The sequence below is a fragment of the Phasianus colchicus genome, chromosome 9, assembly GCF_987193195.1.
Source record: "Phasianus colchicus chromosome 9, bPhaCol1.hap1.1, whole genome shotgun sequence".
NCBI classification, from domain to species: Eukaryota; Metazoa; Chordata; class Aves; order Galliformes; family Phasianidae; genus Phasianus; species Phasianus colchicus.
The window spans coordinates 8630360-8650558 of NC_143444.1; the positions used below are offsets into that span (position 1 = coordinate 8630360).

At 43.8% G+C, this 20199-nt stretch overlaps 1 protein-coding gene and 1 long non-coding RNA gene across 2 annotated transcripts in view; both read left to right on the forward strand.

Moving 5' to 3' along the window:
• LOC149916805 (uncharacterized) overlaps window positions 1-4788 on the forward strand; it is a 53554-nt gene extending 48766 nt beyond the window's left edge. Inside the window, exons 6-7 of the long non-coding RNA XR_016469107.1 lie at window positions 1750-3259; window positions 4276-4788. This is a non-coding gene — a long non-coding RNA (uncharacterized LOC149916805). The remainder of the gene's footprint in view (window positions 1-1749; window positions 3260-4275) is intronic.
• Window positions 4789-8276: 3488 nt separating this feature from the next.
• On the forward strand, window positions 8277-19800 carry GORAB (golgin, RAB6 interacting). Its single transcript, XM_031595672.2, has 5 exons — window positions 8277-11048; window positions 11583-11928; window positions 13990-14091; window positions 15567-15707; window positions 18047-19800. The coding sequence occupies exons 1-5, from the start codon at window positions 10988-10990 to the stop codon at window positions 18516-18518; spliced, it is 1122 nt and encodes a 373-aa protein (XP_031451532.2). The 5' UTR covers window positions 8277-10987; the 3' UTR covers window positions 18519-19800.
• The last annotated feature ends 399 nt before the right edge of the window (window positions 19801-20199 follow it).

Below are 20199 nucleotides of genomic sequence, written 5' to 3' on the forward strand. Positions count from 1 at the left end.
ATCACCATCACGTCCACTAGCTGTGTCGCTTAGGTCCTGTGCCTGTAAGATGCTTGGCACAGAGGATGCTGTTGACCACCATATTCATGGGGTAGGCTTGGGCTGAGTGCAGGAGCTGCTCTGGCTGCAGGCAGGTGGGTGTTCAGCCAGATTTTGGCCCAGTGGTGCTGAGGTTTTGTGGAGCTTGGGACAGCAGGGACCCTGCAGCCCCGGCATGCCCGTAGGACAGGCTCAGCTTGTGTCTCCACAGACAGTGTGGTCGGCAGCAGCAGGCAGTCTTATCACTGCTTTATCTCTATCCAGGCTTGATCTGTGCAGAAAGCAGAGCCACGTGGCGGTAATTGCATTAGGAAAACAAACTAATCTCTGAAGGGACAGAGAACAGCTGTTGGGCTATCGGGGGACATGGAAGTGGCCTGCCAGCCTGCAGAGCTATGGGAATAAGGTGGATTTTGGGCACAGGGTTGATAGAATGGGGGAGAGCCAGGCTTGACACACTTGTCTGAGTTTCTCGAGTTGCATTGATTTGGGGCACAAAGCACCAATCCAAGGTTTAAATCCAAGGACTGCCAAGCCCTGACTGTGAGCACCTTTGGCCAATGGAAATGAGAAGGTCAGGATTGCACCAGCTAGGAAGACTGAATCCAGAGCCGAGTGCCTGGCCAGATCCCAAAGCAAACATTGCTGTTGTTTCTGGATTATGTAGTTTAACAGAAAAGAAAATCCTATCGCTAATACCACGAGATACACGCTTGTGTCTTGTATTCACTCTGTCCTATGAACTTTATTAAGGCTCATGTAGAGAGGGATTATAAAAAAGAAATAAGGCCAGAATTATGCAGCTCCCAAAAGTTTTCCTAAAAATAAATTTTTGCCATGTTCTTCCACAGCAGTTAATTATGGCTTCTATTAAATGCTGACAGGCACTTGATAATGTTATATATTGCAGCAGGCTCTGTTCGGAGCGTTAAAATGATGGCAGTAAAACAGTTTCCATTAGAGCTGTTTTCATAAGCTAATAACTTTTGCAAACATTCATGTCTCAGGTTGAAAGTTTTGCATGCCTGGTCCTTGCCTGGTGGCAAACTTCTTGGAAGCATTCAGAAAAATCCATCTCATCCCTTGAGTTATGGAAGTGAGAGGGAGAAAGAAATGAACAGTTTATTTTCAGTAGTAGATGGATGGCAGAGGCATCTGATGCCAGAAACTGGCTTCAGAAACTGGAGAAGCAGTTGTAGAATCATAGCATCATCAAGGCTGGAAAAGATCTCTAAGATCATCCCATTCAACCATCCCCTATCACCAATACTCCCCACTAAACCTTGTCCATCAGTACAACATCTAAATGTTTCTTGAACGCAAACTCTTCAGAGATGCTCTCAGCTCTTACCTATCTGTAACAACTGCTGTTCTGACTCTGTTAGCATAGAGCTGGGGAATGTCTGTCCACTAAAATCCTCTCTGGCTTCAAAGCATTGATAAATTCAATGGTAGAACCTCAAGGGAGTCCAGCTACCATCTATGAGACGTGACTGGTGGTCTCAGGTTAAAAATAGATGTTGGTAATTAATAACTTTTTCCTTCTGTCGCCATGTTTGAGATACTGACAGTATTTTTCTCACGGAGATGAAGAGTCCTGAAAAATGTACAAACCAAAAAACTAAAGAGTAAGAAATTTCTAGGTCAATGAAAATATTTTTCTTTGATAATTTCAAGCTTCCTGTTTTGATTTTTTTTTTTTTCTACAAGCGGCCTAACCATGCAGAGAAAAGACCTTTTCAATTAGAAACTTTGAGATGTGTCAGTGATGGAAATACAGAAGCCAAATGTTTGGACAATCTGGATATGCGTGCCAACTTTTTCCAAGATGAAACAAGTGTTTGAGCTCCCTTTGCTTGCAAGAAGCATTTTCCCACCAGCCCACTGCACTGGCAGCTATTCAGCTGGATCCCATTGGCAAGCTGTGGCCAAGAGGCAAATGAACCACGCTGATCTCTCATTGTGCTCTATGTTGTTCCAGGGACAAATCCAGTCACGCAGGTGCTGAGCCAGTAACGGCATGGGACAAGCTCCCCTTCCTTGGGTACTCTCAAAATTCTTCACAGGCATCCTTCACAGCCTCCAACATCGAGGTTCTGCGGGTATGACTTTGCTTTGTGTGAGTCTCTGAAGTTGAAGATGCTAATGAACTTCTACTGCAAGGTCCAAAATCATCCAGAATGACAGCAGATCTTTCCCAAAGGCTTCCCAGGCCAGGAAGATGGTAACTGCAGAGGCAAAGATGGAGGAAGCAAGAAGAATGCTTGTCCTATGCCCTATCCAACTACCTTCCTCTGGAGTGGCTTCAAGGGGCCCCAGAGGTGGAAGGGATGGAAATCTGGCTCCAGGTGGCAGTCCTAATGTACATGTCTACTCTTTGGATCTCTCAAGCACCTCCTTAGGCAGCTGACTTGATCACAGGTAGTGAGGTACTGAGCCACGTTGGAGTCTTGCTTGCTATTGTAGCTGCAGCATGCTCTGGGGAGAAAAATAAGGAAGGGGGAGGCTGGTATCCCCTTGGAAAAAACTGGGGTGTACATTTGGCTTTCTTCTCTGCGTATTCTTATTTTGTCTCTGAACCGCCCCTCCTCAAGCATTCCTGCACAAACCCCCTTTGTTTGCTGCCCTCAGCCAGCATCCAGGCAGTAACAGCAGCCCAGATGTTCCCTATCAAACTCAGAGCCATGCCAACAAACTTTGGCACACATGAAAGTGTGCTGAGGAATGGGCCTCCACAAATACCATTTTTTTTTTCCCCTTCCTATTCCTGCAAGTATTTTTAAATGTTAATGGCTTTCATGCTGCAACAGCCCATGGGGGGGGGGGCTGCGAATTAGTGGTGAGGGGCAAATCTGTCCTGACTTTGAAACCCTGCCCCTCGTTCCTGTGGTGTGATTTTTTCCCATGGGTGATGGTGCTTGGAGGGAGCAGACACAGCTCAGCCTGCAGAGGGGAAATCTCTGGATGATTGCATGAGTCCAATGGATTGTCTCTGCTCTTCTGTGCTGATGTTCCTTTCCCACCTCCCCAAAGAGACAGGCTAAGGAGGTGATGAATGAGGGTGATGAACCCCTCTCCCTTGATCAGAGATGATCTCCTTGAAGAATGCATTCAGGAACAGTACCCTTCTCTTTTTGCACATGAAGGGATGGTGCAAGCCATCGGTCCATGTCTCAGACATGGGCTTGGAGATAAATGGAACCTTGGAGAAAGCGTGAAGGTAAAGAGGCAAGAAAAGAAAAAATGGCTTGAGCTGATGAAAGCTGCTTTCTTGCTCTGGGGAGGTGAGATTATGGTTATTCACAATAGGTTTGCAGGGGCTGCTTCTAGAAGGCAGAAGCTGAGCACCAGCCCTTGGTTCCTTTCATTAAGGAGGGAAGGCAGCACACTAAATTTGCCAGTAAAATAGTAATAATAATAATAAAAACATAGTCTTTAAACTATCCTGTTAAAAATAATAAAAATTAAGAGGTACTTGCCATTTCACATGTTGTCTGGTTTAGCTGCGGAGAGCAATGTGGCCCCTGAGAGCTAACCTGCTGGAGCAGATCCCCACTGTGTTCAAAGGCAGTGGGGAGACCTGAGTTTGCTTTCAGGCTGGGGCTGCTAAGGGTTTTGAAGCCTTGAGCAAGTTTTCAAAGATCACTTTTTTTTTTTCATGGCTGAGCAGTCTGGGGGAAAATATACTGCTGAATTGGCATGAAGGGGAGGATCCAGATGCTCCCTGGCTTTCTGCAGAAAGGCTGCAATCTTGGGGGCTTTCTATAAAACCTGGAGGACAAAAGTCCTGTCTGTGAGCACAGACAGTCTACTTCCCTAAATGAGGCTGATTTCAACAGTTGATCTTCATTTAATGCTCCCAAGCCAGATGAAAAAATGCAGACTGAATCTCAACATGTGTATGTAAGGGGGTTTCTAGTTGCTGGTGCACAGGTGTTGCTACAGAGATGATGTGGAAGTACCCTGATGCATGCTGGCGAAATAATCCTGCTTTTCTAAGCTAATCATGTTGGATTAAAAGGTAATGCTGGCTTGGTCTCAGCTGCAAAGCTCAGGGTATCAGTTTATCCTCTTCAACTCATCTTCAGTCTGTTTGGGAGTGCATTGCTACACTGAGCACGCAGACAGGAATTGCGGAGCCTTTCCTCCTGCTAGGAGAGGAATCTGGAAACAATTACAAGCTGCTCATGCTTAATCATTGGGTGAATCTTAAATGCCTGGCTTAATATTTTGCAGGACTGAAGATGGCATCTGAATTTTTGTGGTGTGCAGGTTACATGGCAGAGCATGCAGGCTTGGATGGTTTTGCTGTGTGTGTTTGGGGGTGGCTGCTCCTGAGGACCCCATGCTTCCTCTGAAGTCCAGGTACCATTTCAAAGGAAATCCAAAATGCCAAACGGCGGGGTGCAGGGGAGAAATGGAACTGTTTTGCCTGATATTTGTGCAAACTGGCAGCTCAACCATGTTCTCATGAGCCCTACTGAGTCTGGTCATTTGTACTTCAAACTGAATTAGAAGAGAGTGTTACATGAGTTTAAAAAATGAAATCTCCTGGGAAAAGGAAGGCAACCAAAATAACCCCCATCTCTGGACTGGAGTCAGTCAACGAGAAGGCAAAACAATAGATGTCCTTTCCTTCCTTAAATATCAAAATGCTTCACATCAGCATTCTCAAGCTGAAGCTGTTTGCTTTACTGAAGATCACTGAGTTTAAAGACAGGTTTTCTTCATTTTTCAGATGGACCTTAATTTAACAGAAGAAATTGTGGGTTATAGATATTTTATTTTATTTTATTTTATTTTTTAAGATTAAATAGTCTCCAAGCAAACCAGAGTATTTTGTTACTGGTCAGGCAGAATATTTCTCCTTGACCCAAAATGAAATGAGTTTTTCTGATTGTACTAAAAATACTTCGTCTTCACCTTGGCTCCAAAACTAGGGTTTTCCACCAATGCTTTTACTTTGGCAACCAGAAGAAACCCATCATCCTTGTTTTCACCTTACTGCAGCAGCAGTAAAGGGTCTAATTTTGGTTGCCCCTATTTTAATTAGAGCATTCCTTACTGAACCGATAATTTATTGCTAGCTGAGATCTGTGACATCCATGTTCACAGCCAGGGCGTGGTGCAGATCTCTCTCCAGCGATCTTGGATTCCTCATCAAAGAGCTGCTAAGCCTCCCTGGCCTTCAGCCTGCTTATATACAGTCTTTATAGCTCAGGCTCAGAACTTGCAGTTGCTGCTAACTAATGAAGATTTGGAAATCTTCATTAACATATGTGGCCCTGGTAAGCCTTTGGGGGTGTCAGGCAGGCCTGCAGTTGTGCCAGGACTTTAAATAAAGAAAACACTTCCCTTGGAGAAACTGCTATAAAGCAGCTTCTACCAGAACATTTTGGAAGGCAGCTCCTGCCTTGGAGGGATGATTTTCCATAAAAAGTCATAAAAGGAAGTTACCTGCTAGAGCCTTGGTAAGAACCAAGCTCTCTGCATTTCAGCAGTCCTTTGAAGACCTCCTCCAAAATCCCATCTCAGTAAATGGCAGTTCATCACTGAAGATTGAGGGCTCCTTCTTTGTTGTTGTGTTTTTTTGTTTTTTTGTTTTTTTTTTTGTTTGTTTGTTTTTTTGAGCTTGCTGTGGAGAAACCATCAAGGTTTGGCATTGGACATGTAATCTTAGCTGGCATCCTCAATCCTTTTTTTGCTAGGGCCTGGGGAACCTACACAAACCTTGGATGGAGCTGTTCATTTGAGTTTTCTTTCAGCCCCATGGGCCAAAAATGAGCCAAAGCAGTGCAAGGTGATTAATTGCTACATTTATATACACCAGTATCCTGTGGGGGTACAGCAGGATGGGAGCAGGATCCCACATTGCTCCCTGAGAGTTACCACCACCTTACCCACAACTGGGAGTTGTGTAACCCCAGGTTGTTGAGTTATGATGGTGTCAAGTTAGGAGAGGTAAGGAGACAGCATCTCCAGGACATGTAACTGGAAGGAGATACGTGAAGTGAGTGACCCTAACTCATTTTGGACTTGTTGGTCATGAATGGGCATTCTGCAAGTAGTCAGAAGGCAATGAGGGGTATTCAGGGTGATTTTCACATTGTATAAGGGTCTACTGCTGACTCTGGGTTTGGCAAACATTCTGTCTTCTCACTAGAAGAGGATGATTTCCCATGCTGACTGTTGCAAAGCTGGCTGCCACCAGGGATGGCACAGCCGTGTCTGTGAGTGGAGTGATGAGGTTGTGACAGCTGAAGGAGGAGGTGGGAATGGTGTGGGAAGCATCCTGGTCATGGGAACAAGACTGAATACCAGTGGGCTGCCAACAGTCATTCAGCATAGAGAGGTCCAAATTTTTGTACAGCAGCCTGGATGCCTGGACCCATGGGGCATCTATGGATCTGCATCTCCTCTACAGCTTGTGTGGGGATCCACACATCTGAAACCACTGAAAACCACATCTCGTTATCCCAGGACTGCACTGACCTCTGCTCTGTCTTGTTCGACAGATGTTTATTCTTAAAAATATCTGGTGGTGGAGACCCTGTGCTCTTCTGAAGCTGATTCTCAACACTTTGCTGCCCTAAGTGCTGGGAAGTGCTTCCTCACATCCAGCTTTCTTCTCCACTTATCCACCCCAGACTTCTTTGCAGCTGCATTTTATATATTTAAAAGCTACTATCATGTCGTCTTCCCTGTAATTGTCTCCCATCGAGACTAAACAACCACAGTTTGTTCACTTGGGCATGTAACAACAATCAGTTTGTTTGATGGAATTCAATTTTCTTAGTGTAGTGGTTCTAATAACTCATTCTATGCCAAAACTAACAAACATTTCACAATTTTCAAATCTCTAGTTTTATCAATTGTTTTGACAATTAAGAGTACAATTTTTAACACAAGTGGTTAAAATTAAAGCAATTGCTTTCTAATTTTTTCTATACAAGTGTTTAAATTATGGCATCCATTGAGCAATACAGTTAGGAAAATTAAAGAAACATCTTGAAATATTTGACATGGCTTTTAAAAAGTATTCACTTGGAGACATTAAAAGATACTTAAATACTTTTAAGAAGTTATTAGCTGCAAAAATATTTCTTCAGCAGTATGAAAATATATAGCAATAATTGCTATGGTGTTCCACTTGTTTCACTGCTCAGCTCTGGCTTTGCAACCCAAAGTGGTACATTTATAATCTTTGGTAAATTTACGTTCAGGATGAATTTTAATTTACCGACAAGTATATGTAGGATTTTTTAATATATATACATATAAGTAAAAATTTAAAAAACTTATTGCAAAAACTAAGCTTTCTTTCAGTTCAGATTTTATTTTTTGAAACTAGGACTTTTCTGAAGGAGAAAAAACAAACGTTAAAACTAGAATGCACGCCATCTTCACGTCCCATGCCCCTGGCTGCTCCAGGACTTTCCTTTGCTCTAGAGCTGCTCTCCCCATAGCCCTGCAGCATCCTGCAAGGAGAAGAGAAACCTGGGAATACCTGCCCCCTCTTCACTGAGATTTGAGAAGTAAAACTTGGCCATTGTAAAGTAAAATAGCTGTGGTTTCAAACCGTAGGGGTCACAGGGTTGCCCCTGAGGGCTCTGTGAATGGTGGCTCAGAGGAGACGAGGTCATAGCCTTAAACTTCCTATGTAAAAGTGTACCTCTTCACAACAAAATGCATAAAGATCCACAAATCAAGTGATGTTGAAAACCACTGGTTTCTATGATTTAAGAAGCAGTCTTCCAGTGTAGTTTTTTCACCTGTTAGCTCTTTAGATAAGTGGGTTTCTGTTTCCCTCTAAGAAATTCCAAAAAACCAAGACTGCTGTAGCGCCAGAAACGATGGTGCTAATATGATTCCAGTTTAGGAGAACAGATGCTGGGAAGATGAGGCAGCATCAGGGCACACAGCACCTCTGTTAGCCTATCCCGGAGCTGAGGTCCTGTAATACAGTGATTATCTTGCCACATGCTGAGCTCCAAGTTCCTAATGCTGGATTAGGGGTATGTTGGTGCTGAGCCAGGCATCTTGGCACTGCCCTGGTGCAGCTTGGTTAAAGGCTGTGGCTCAAGCACATGGCTGAGGTTAAGCACAGGCTTGCATGCTGGTTTGGATCAGGGCCTAGGGCTCAGTGAGACTGATTTCCACCTTGGTTTCTGAGTCTGGTGTTCCTTAATGGAGAGTCCTTGGGGGTATTTAGCCAGAAAAAAAAAAAAAAAAGCTGAACGCAGAGATCAGTGTTGATGCTATGTTCTCAGCAATCTAATCCACAGTCTGTTGGACCATGGGAAAATCCTAGCTGCCTTCACCAGGCTGCAGAGGAGGAGGGCCTCAACTGCACTCTTGTTTTCAGTGCCATGCTGAGAAGTTAATTACTTGAATTAATTATTTATCTCAGGTTCAGAACCTTCCTCGAGTGTACAGCTGAAATTAGCGAAAGAAAATTCCATAGCATGAATGTGAAAAGCACCTTTTAAAGGAGAAATTAATTCTCAAAAGGCCGGGCTTGCTCTTTGCTCACACATTAATCTGTTTTGGCTGGACGTGGTGATTTGGATCTGAAAACCAAAAATGCAGTTTCAGTAAGGTCCTGGTACAAATTGTGTTCATCCTGGGTTGAAATGTCAGCTGAGCACTGACCCTGAGGTCTGACCCTGAGGTCTGCCCTAGAGAGTCAAAGTTGCCAGTCTGTGATGACAAGTCCATCATGGTCTGGGAATCTCAGAAGAAAAAAAATATGATCTCATGCTACTTGCTGCTTCAGGAGACAGTAGGCTAAACAGACCAATAGAAAACAGACACAGAAGGCATGGACATAACCAGGTCTGCTCATGAGGTAGCAGCTCTTGAATCACAGAATGATGTAGAAGTCTAATATGGCCCCAGGTGTAAAAGGAAGGTGTAGGTTATTGCTTTTTTCAGTATGGTTTGGGTTGTCCATCATCTCTATCCCAAAGTGGGAATGGAAAATAAGGTTTCTATTTTCTCTTCATTCAGCCTTGTCCAACCCGCGTTTGCTTAGAAAATACTTTTTCGTAGGTGTCAAACAAGTTTCATGTTAAGCTCACAGGCCTTTAATCAGCCAGGGAACACGAACAGCCTCCATTTTCTGAATCTGCTGCTGGTAAATGCCCTTTGAAATGACTTCACTAGGTTATAATTGTTCCTGGAGAAGGTTGGCCCAACTGCTGGTAATTAAATGTTTGGCTGATGGAAACTGTTAAAACGGATTGCTGCTTTGCCTATAGCATTAACAACTCAAAAGTCTTTATACTTTTTCTATAAAACACATGGGAGTTTTATGCCTGGAATATCTGCTGCAATAAAGAGAATATGGTGCTTCATTTTTGTTTGCAGCATTAAAACTTGGAAGAGAAGAAAGAACTAAGGTTCAGGAATGAGGTCTGGAGTTAGTGTTTCATGAGGCTCGTTCAGTTGGTACCTGTGGTTTCAGCACAGCCCATGGCAGGGATTTAGGTATCAAGAGAGATTTAGATTTCTGACTCCAGTACAGGCATCTACAAGGGAATTAAGTGTCCTACGAGGCTGGCCAACACTGATGCATCGTAAAATTCCAGTTGACACCTGGTTCTGCTATCTGGGCTTCCTGGATTTTGAGAGCATGTGAGTCAAGACAAGATTATTGTTCTCATTCAATCTCTTCTGTGCTTGGTAAAGTCTACCAGAGCAAGCTGTAATCCAGCCCAAGGGGCCATCCTGCAGCCTCAAGCCCCTGGTTGGTGATGACCGTGAACAGACCCCGTGATGTCTATGACAGAATGGAGATAAACAGGCTCTGCTTCTTCTCCACTGGATGTCTGCCATGTCTCTGTTTCACCCTGGCCTGCAACCAAGCTGCTGGTGAAAAATAGTGATGTGTCTGCTCCCCAAAGGCCAAATCCCAGCAGAAATGTTTGAAACCTGCCTGCAAGTGACAGTCCAGGACTCCATCTCCCCTGAGTAGGGTTGGTATTTATGGGATGTGTTAGTCATGCAGGAACAGTTAGAAGTGCTGCCGCAACAAATTGTGAACTCATGCGTGGCCATCAAATAATGAATTTGTTCTAGAAGACAGCAATTCTTCAGAGCTTGACTGATCCCTTGCAGATTGGAAACCACAAGGGATGTTGTTAGGCACTGAAAAACATCCCCCTTTTATTGCTGATGATGTATTTAAGCCTCCAGCCCACTGGACTGCTTCAGCTAAACCTGAGGCTTATGTGTTCTACCTGATGTTCTCCCAAAGGCAGGTAGGTTCATCTGTAAGACCTGTGGTAGGCTTCAAGCAGCCGCTAGAGTTTGGGTTGGCTGGAAAACATGCATACTTTCATGGCTAAAGAGAGAATGCTGCTACATCAGGAGCCCATCACTCCTAGTAATGGATGCCTGACTCTGTCAGTGCTGAAATAATCATTTCTCACGTTTAATCTCACATTTCTTTATTACTTTGTGTAAGCTGGGTCTCCACAATTATTTGGCGGAGAACGCGTGCCCTGGGCTCACATCTCCCTTACTGCACGAGGCCCAGAGATGTGCTTTCTGTGCCCCTACAAACACAATTCTGAGACGCTGCAGAGAAAAATATCTCACTAAAACTGCCAAACTACAATCTATAGATGTGCGGGGCGCCGTGGTGTTCCTGCTTTGACGCTGCTTTATAAAGGAGTCCCGCATACGGGGCTCTGGACCTGCCCTCCGCGGCCTGCTTCTCGCATCCTTTCAGGCCGCCATCTTGCGCCACCGCGTCGCCATGGAAACGCGAAGCCCCCACCGCGTCGCCATGGAAACGCGAAGCCCCCACCGCGTCGCCATGGAAGCCCCGCGCTGCCGGACGGGGCTGTCCGCGGCGTTCGCCTGCTGCGGGCGGTGCGGCGGCGGCGGGGCAGCCTCGGGGCCTGCGTGGCTCGGTGTCCCGTGAGCGGAAGGAGGAAGCGCCATGGCCGGTGCTGAGGGCTGGGCCGGTTTCACGCAGGAGGAGCTGCGGCGCCTGCAGCGAGGTACGGAGTGCGGCCGGGCTCGAGGCTGGGCACCGGGGAGCGGCGGGGCCGGGCGCGGTGCGGTGTGGTGCAGCCAGCAGGCCGTCGGCGCTCCTAGCCGTCCCTCAGCCCGATCTCTTGTGCCTACGCCTGCCTGTCCTCTGGCCCGCTCGTGCATCTCTCCGCCCGCCTTCGTCTTCACTATCCCTCTCTCTATAAAGCCCGAGTTGCCCACCGCACCTCCCGTGGCCCTACATCTGCCTCTCCCCTGGGCTCACCTCTGCTCCTCCCCGAAGTTCTTCCTGTATTCCCCCTTGCAAATCTCTTTTTCCTCCCTCCCCTCGTTTCGGATGCTTGCATGCCCTAAAACTCCCGATTCATAGACCAACAGAACATTTCCAAGCTCCTGGATTTTCCTCAGGATGCTTTCCCTTGACAGCCAGATGTGTCTTGTCCTTAGGTTGGTTTTGCCCCAGTTTGTTTGCTTAGTTTACAGTCTGTGTTTGTTCTTGAGGCCTGCTTTTAATTCTCTTTCTCCCTCTCATCCATTGATAGATTTATCTGAACCCCCAGAGCAGCCACGTCGTCCCCACCCTGCAAATAAGAATTGGAAGCAACTGCAGCGAGAAAAAGCTCTCCAGCAGCAATGCCAGAAGCTGGGACTGCAGGGTGGAGCAGCCTCTGTTCCTCCTGAGCAGTTGCTGTCTGCACCAAAACATAAACCTTGTAATCCTCAGCAGCCCGTGCCAGCACCTCATCGTCCTTCAGCAGGTGAAAGGCAACATGACAGCAAAGATCAGCAGAAGGAGGCGAGGCCAGCAGGTCCTTGTAATGGCAGTGACAGTGCCCAGAACCTCACTTCAAAGACGAGCACCAAAGTGGAAAAAAAGAAAGTGGAATTGTTAGTAAGTTGGTAAAATTGGGGGGTTGATTTTATTCTGTATGGATTTATTCTTTTGTTTTACAGTAAATGAAATCGAATGTTGAACTTTCCTTTATTTAATAGGGAGGTTTGAGAGATAATGTTTTCTTCCTCTGCTTTGAGCCTTTGCTTTTCATCCCTAGTCACTTGGGTTAGACCTGATTCAGTACCAAATTCTGTCACGTAATCCGTGCACAAAAGCACAGTGACTGTCTGAATAATTTCCTGTGGCAGTGGGACTGTGAATCGAGGAGGTCTTCCGATCTAATCTCAGCCAGATCATACTGCATAGACGAGCCAGCATTCACAATGGAAAGTAGCTGTACCTTTTGAAAGTGGATACATTGTGAATGGGAACACAGAGTTACAGAAATCACAATATTACTGTGGATTTATTAATATCTCCTGGTAAGGAGATAAAAATTTCCATTTTAAAGAATTCTCTATCTTTCACAATTCGAGTTCTCACTTTATCAGCCCATAGTGGGGTGTCTGTCTCTCCCCAAAACATCAGACTGGTACCTATGAGAGGGAAAGGAAAAAGTATGGAATGCAGCTGTGAGTCTGACTGCATGAGGCAGTTACTTTGTTCATCATCCAGAATACATACAGTAGCCTATAGAAGGAAGCTGTTGTCTAGATATAACAGAGGGCAGGCATTTCTAATATGAGATGACTTGTCTTTACTTTTGTGTTTTTCTTCCTGCCTGTATCCAAGTGTGAGGTTTTTTTTTCCTGAATGCACACAGTTCTGCATGTGGTTCTCTTGCCTGGATAAAACTGCCTGTAGGATCTTAGAGGGGACAAAAGTGCTTCACGTTGGAGAGGATTCTGTCCAGTTCCAAGGGCGGTGGCAGGATGTCCTGTTTCTCACAGATACATCATGAGGGGCAGCAGCTGCTGGCTGTGCAGTCACCTGGCTCAGCTGCAGAGAGCAGTGTCTTCACTAGAATAGCTGCACTTGACAGAGCAGTACCCAATGATTCCTGTGCTCACCGGCTGTACTGACTGTTCAGCTCCTTCCTGCTGGTGGTGAGAAATACATTTTCTGTGTGGGGAAGGTAATTGAAGCATAGCAGAGAAGCTTTTTGCTGTGTAGGGAGCAAATGACATGTAGGTGCCACAGCCACCCACGAATCTGCTGAAGTTATTCAAGCCTGTGCAGTCCAATTTAAACCTTGTCCAACATTTTTCTCAGTGTGTGGTTTTAGGAATAGGATGGTGAGAAGTCTGAAGAGATATTCTTGTGCAGAAATGGTTTTTAAAATAAACATAACTGAGTTATTTTGGCATTGTTAAACTGAGCAAGACCTTGGAACAGAGACTTCTCAGGAGAAGGCATGAAGGATGGAAAAGTAGCATGGAAAAGCAACAAAGCAGGTTTTGTTTCCTCTTAATCCTACCCAGTTGTGTTCACACAGGTTGTCCCCTCTCAAGAACCTCACCTTCCATCCTCTGGGATCAGTTATATCTCTCAGAAGTTGTGGTGGCCTAGGAAATGGAAGCCATGTAACTTTCCACAGTGATAAAAGGAAAATCTTGTTTTCCTCATTAATCAATTTCATTGTATTTTTTATCAGCTCTTCTTTCTATCAGTTTAATTGTCTGAGTGCTCTGTTATAAAGCAGACAGATTGTCTGTCTGATAAGAAAAAGCAGTTTCAAAAGAAGAGGCTGCATTGGCAAACTGAACAGATAACTCATAGCAGCTAATAAGAAGACTGGAACTGCTTCTACCCAGTGGTAAAGCACAACCTTTATATGAAAAATCTTATCCAATTCTGAGGAAGTGTTGAATGCTCTTTCTTCCAGCAGTCCTGGAGCCAGCAGTGTGTTTGCATGTGACGATTTGTGTTCTGATCAGCACATTTCATCTGAAAATGTTTATTGATCTCAGTGACTTCTTGCAGAAAATTGTTTATTGTTCCTTCAGTCTATTGGAGTTTGCTCCAGGAAACATGATGTTTAATATCGGTGCTGTGTGGAGGACAGGGAGCGAATTGAACTTGCTATCAATTTTGATCTTCTTGTCAATGAGCAGGCAGGAAAAATCACGGTGGGAGATCCTCCAGCAAGAGCAACGGCTGATAGAAGAGAAGAATAAACGCAAGAAGGCACTTCTGGCCAAAGCTATTGCTGAGAGGTAAGGGCCTATGCTGCAATGTGGGCTGAGGCTGAGAAGAGATTACTTTCAATCTGCAACCAATTACATATCTTCTTTTAAAATCTCCTTCTTTCCCTCTCTCTTTGCTCTCCATGTACCGCTCCACAAATTAGCAGCTGTGACAGACGGTTCCCTGTGATTACATGCTTGCCACAAGCGATTAAGCATTTTGACTCTGACTTACTAGTATGTGAGAAGTGTTGAAAGGAGAAAACTATCAAACTTTATGAAGTTTTTTACACTTGGCTGATGAAAATACATAGAAATTCATGTGTTCTTAGAGTTGTTAGCTCTTGTTTTTCCGGTGACCAGACTTGAAGATAGTGTTGTCCAGCAAGATAGGTAAAACTGCAAGTAAGGCAAGGTTTGTGAGGAAGAATATTGGAGCAGCTGATAGCACTGAATCACTTTCCAGCTCACAGTCCTCTCCCAGGGAAGTGTCATGTTCTGCCCATTGAAGCTTTTGAGTAGTAAAGATGAATTAATATCAGTACTGTGCTGAAGATTCTCTTTGATGTTCTGAAGATTTGTTCTTTTGCCTTTTCTAAGCAACAAGTAAGTGTGGTCAGAGTCACTGTGGGACAATGCCACCAGGCTGGCATAAGGAGAGGGAGGAAGAGGTGAAAGGTAGTGGACAAGGAGCTACATCTGAGATTTAAAGGTCTTCAGGCTCTAAGTAGTACTGAAAGATTTCTGCTTCTGTTCACCTGCATCAGCTGATCAAATGAGAGGTGGTGTCACTTCCTACCCCTTCTTTGGGGTAAAGCAGTGGCTGAAAAACACAATTTTGCTGTTGAGGAAGAGTGATGGTTGCAAAGTGACCTGGTGTAAAATCTTGTTGCAAGTTGCTTAGTTTGCCTGAGAGTGAAGTCCACTGAAGCTTGCTGCTCTTAGCAGCATTCAGTTTTCAGAACTTGGGAATGAACAGGCTGAGCTGAAAAAGGTTGCATAAGACTTGGTTGCAGTCCTTTGTGTTTGAGGTAAAACTTTCTATTGACTTCATTGGGATTTGGCCAGGACCTTTGGGAATGATTTTACAAACGGGAAATCAAGCTTAGGTTAGGTGGCTTTTTGGTCCTTTCTAGCTGGGCTTCTTTGAAAGGGGATATTTGTAGGACTGAATACCCTTCCTCCTCTTACTCACCCACCAGGTCTTTTTCTGTTTCCTTATGCTGAGAGCTGCTTAGATACAGCAACTTCTTGTGTGTTTCCTCAGTGAAGGTACACAATCCATTTTAGGTACTTTCATTATAATCATTACGTAATTTTGATGTAGTCCTTTAATAGCAGACATTTTACATCCCTGTGGATATTAAGATCAGAAGTCTTAAACCATAAAGGAGTAGCCTTCTGAGTAGCTCTTAAAGATAGTAGTTGCTTTGCAAATGTAATGAAGCCCATTATGTCAAGAAAAGAGGCTTGCAAAGAAAAAGAAAACATCTTCCTTTTTGCAGATCCAAAAGAACTCAAGCTGAAACAGTGAAGCTGAAAAGGATTCAGAAGGAGTTACAAGCTTTAGATGACATGGTGTCTGCTGACATCGGCATCCTGCGGAACCGCATTGATCAAGCCAGCCTGGACTACTCCTATGCCCGGTAAGTGCCAGACAGGGAGGAGGAGGGAACAGCCTTTCCTGAGCAGAGGGAGCAAATGTTGTTTCTACTCACTGAAGCAGTAATGGAGTTAGGTTGCTGTACTAATGTGTATGTAAAGCCCCTCAGATTGTCTGCTTAGAAACCTTGAGGTAAAAGTGTGCTTTTTATTGCCTCGTTTTTCCCTTGGAATCTGGAAACTGAAGTTTGTTTTCTGACTGCTGACTGTGCTTTCCAGCTTCGTGCTATCATGAGGCATACTTACTGCTTTAACTGTGCCTTTGTCCTTAAGCCCTGCTTTATTGTTTCAAGGTTGTTCATTTCTTCTTAGGGAAAAGCGATCTTTTTAAAAAACCCGAAGTGAAAGTCCATTTCAGGGAAACTTGCCTTTTGATGACAGGTCTGGTTCTGCTAGAATCTATGGGACCAATTAAGCTTAAAACGGAATTCTGCTGAAGTGCTTTTGGAACTGGGATGAAAAATGGAAGGAAAAAGTAAGCTTTCCCCTTCGCAATGTGCCTTTAATCACTCTGGTTCTGATGAGTTCCTTAAGTGCAAGAAATTAATCGGAACACCCTTTTAGCTGTGGGTAAACCACAACATCAGTAGATAAACGTCAGCATGTTTATGTAGTCGTTGAATAAAATGGAAATGTTTGGTTGAGGTTTTTGGTCCAAGATTCAATGTGTGAAATGTCTATTTCCACTTAAGAATTCTGCTGTATGTCGACCACAGGCTAATAAGTGTGGTAATTAGTCTTCAAAAAAAATAGCAATAGTAGCTGAAAAATAAGGATTGGGGTTGCATAATTATCATTTGAAGTATCTAAGGTTAACTGCAGTTTCAGTAGCTGAGTGTGTATGGATGCTGGATTTCTTGTCCTTGAGAGGGAAACATTTCATTGTATTTTTGGCTTAACTCTGCTTTCTGAAACTGCTAAACACTCTTGCAAATGTCCTTATCCAAATTTTCTTATAACGTGTCTCTTTGAAATGCTTAATAGCAAAAGAGAATGTAACAATCAGCTCCAGCTTTTGGAAAGCAGTTTATAGTGAGGGTAACAGAGGGGATATTGGTTGGACAAAGGAGATGAAATTCTGAAACAGTGATTTTGATGGGCTTAATAAATCTTTTTGTGAGAGAGAGATTTGGAAGCATGAGTTACATAATTACAGTGCTATAGTTTTTGTACATTATGAGCCAAAGCTGATTTACTTTTAAGTGGTGGTTTTGAAAGCAATTTTTTCAGTCCTTGGCTTCTATTTTTGGGCTAAAACCCAATCTTTTTCACTGGGTCAAGAAGTGCAGTGTTAAATAATTCTGAGCAGGTGGTTGATGGCATCTGACAGTTACTGTGGAATGGAATTTTAATAATTAAGATGTGGAGAAGATGTGATTTTGGCCCAAATGTTTGACTATGCAGAAGCTTCCAACCAGTGTTGGCTCTTCCATTTTGGATACCTGACCCAGGGAAATCTTGACTTTCTTGTTTTGTTCTCATTCCTGATGAGCAAGATTGCATCTCTCTCTCTCTAATAATTAAGCAGAATTAATATACAGTTTCAATGAATGTAGTTGAAGATACATCACTAACATGGACACCAACCATTAAAGTGCTGCATATCCGGGATACGTCGACCTCAATAAATATTTGGAATATTTCCTTTTGGCTATATTTGCCATGACAGGAAACACAGATTGGCAGGAGGTATGTGCTGGGGGAATGCTTGCAATGAAATTCTACATCTGTTGCCACACAAAAGTTGTGATCACTATTGATGTCAGATGCTATGTTGATCTGTGGAGTTCGTGACTTTCTGGATGTGTATCTGGGTGGCCAGAAGAGTATGCATCTACATCAGATCCAAGTGCAAGTATGTATAGCACCATCATAGCATCTGTATCCATTGTGCTGATGGTTGGACTAGAAAAACTCAAAACTGCTTTACAGTGTTGCAGTTCGCTGGATAGTTGGTCATTTGAATTGTGAAAACACTACAACTTCTGATGGTTTCTTTCTCCTGCTAGTGTTGCATCTCTTAAAACTGGCGGTAAAACTGCTTGCTTGCAATTCAATCTCTGTATTTCAGACAAGCAAATTAACTCTTGCAGTGTAGCAGCAATGGAGGCCAATGTGTCAAAAGAAGATGGCTTAAAGCATTCGTGCTTGTTTCCTCCCCTCCCTTCCCCCCTTTAAACTAAGGTAGCAGCATATCATGAAACAGCTGGTATAATGCATTCAGAGCACATTGCATTTCAGGGATGCTTAAAGTCTCTGTCCATGTGTCAGATTGCAAAGTGCTTTGAGAACTAACCCACAAGAAATGCTGCTGATTTTGCAGGAAGCGGTATGATAAGGCTGAGTCGGAGTACGTGGCAGCCAAGCTGGACCTCCAACACAAGACAGAGATCAAGGAGCACCTCACAGAGCACCTGTGCACGATCATACAGCAGAATGAGCTCCGCAAGGCCAGGAAGCTGGAGGAGTTAATGCAGCAGCTGGAAGTGGAGGCAGATGAGGAAAATCTGGAACTTGAGATAGAGGTGGAGCGGATGCTGCAGCAGCAGGAGGCAGAAGCAGGGAGACAAGCCAGCCAGTCACATAATCGTGCTGGGACAGCTAAAGAAAACTCAGTTCCCACTATTGCAACAAAGGAGAGTGAGCATGCTGACCACGCTGATGCTTCTCCTGCTCTCTCTGAACAGTCTATGCTGTCTGAAAACTCCGGTACCAAATCCCTCTCTCATATGGACAACCAGACTCAGGCAGTAAATGTGACTCCAGGAGACTCCCCAGCTTGCTCTGCTACATGACTGCTATTTTCAGCCAGCTGGTTATGGATGTGATACTCTCTGCAGGCTTGTGGGCTGTATGTTATCTCTGGGCTTCTGCAGTGCCAGTAATATGCACTTCATTTTAGAGGATTTTTTTTTTAATTCTTTTTGAGAAAGACCTCTTTTGGGGTTCACCATCTGTCCTTATCATTCTGTTCTCTTAGGTTCAAATTCTAATGCCCAGCTCTTCATGGGGTTTTGTACCTTCCACATATGACACTTGGAGGCAAACACTAGGGTTTTTTCCAAGGGCTTTTTTGCATATCAGTATCACAAATACCTGTTCCAAACAGTGTGGGAGAGATATGTATCTACAGGAGAAAGCTTTGCCACTTACTCTGCTTCTAGATACATTCTGTCTGTCCCCTGACAGATGCAATAGGATGTCTATCTTCCTTTGTATCCATAAGGTATAAGTTTTCAACGGTTTTAATCCAGTGAAACCCAAGTGCATATTTTAATTATCTTCATAGTTTATACTGTTTCCTGTACCTGATTTAAGAGATAATCATGTACTGGGGGAAATTGCAAAGTTAATTGTAGTATTTCCTATTTATTGCTTCCTATTTCTTTCAGATAGTGCTAGATGACACAAAGCTCTATATTGATAATGAATTTTCTATGAACTCAGAGCAGCTATGATTTAACAAAAATAATGGGTGACAATTTAAGACATGGCAGAATGTATGATGCAGAAGTAGAAACAAAGAAAACAGAATTATGACTAAAACTGTTCCATTACAAACATTTTCCTCTGTCACTGTTGCCTCAAAATGCTAATAATGAGCAGGGACCTTGTAATGAATAATTCCCACAGCATATTGGAATTGAGCCCATTTTCCTGTAATGTTCGATGCATTCTGTTGCCTGAAGAGTGGGTTTGTACCCCACAAGAAGTTGAGCTATTTCTCTCTGTTGCTGTTGAAAGGCTTTAGAAAACTCTTCCAGGTGGAGAAAGTCTCAGGAATTAAAACAGAGGACATATGAAAGCCTCCAGTAGAGACTGATGCAGCTGCAAACCTTGGGGACACTGTAGCTATCCACTTTGTAACAGGGGAAAGCTGCTTTCACTGTGGCAATGTTTTCTGTAATACCTGACCTGAACATGTCAGAGTTTATGAATGAGTTACTGAATGATGCCATCAAGTGTATGAATGGGACACTAATTGTTTCTATGGCTTTAATAGTGGAAACAAATATGTCACTACATTTCATTTTTATTCTATTAATAAATCAGTGCATCTTCTATGTGGTGTGTTTGCTCTCAGTTTTGATATCTGATACTAATACCCATATCCAACACTGTTTTTCCACAGGAGGTGATAAATGACAGAATCAGATATGTCCCTTGGCAAGTTTCCTCTGTATGAAAGTAAAACCTTGAAGAAGGCTGTTCCAAAGTATGAAAATGATGGGGCAAAGACATGGCAGGATACAACTTGGCAGGAGTTTTGTCTTCTGTCTGTGGTCTGAGACAGCAGTGAAAAATCACTACTGGTGCCTCCGTGCACAGGGGAAAGGAGGATAAATATTTCTTGAGAAAACTCTCATGATTAGGACTGATTAAAGTTGGAAAAGTCCAAAACAACCTTTGAGATGCATAGGAAACACTGCTGTGTTGCTGATAGACTTCTTTCCCTGATATTTTGCTGAAAAAAAG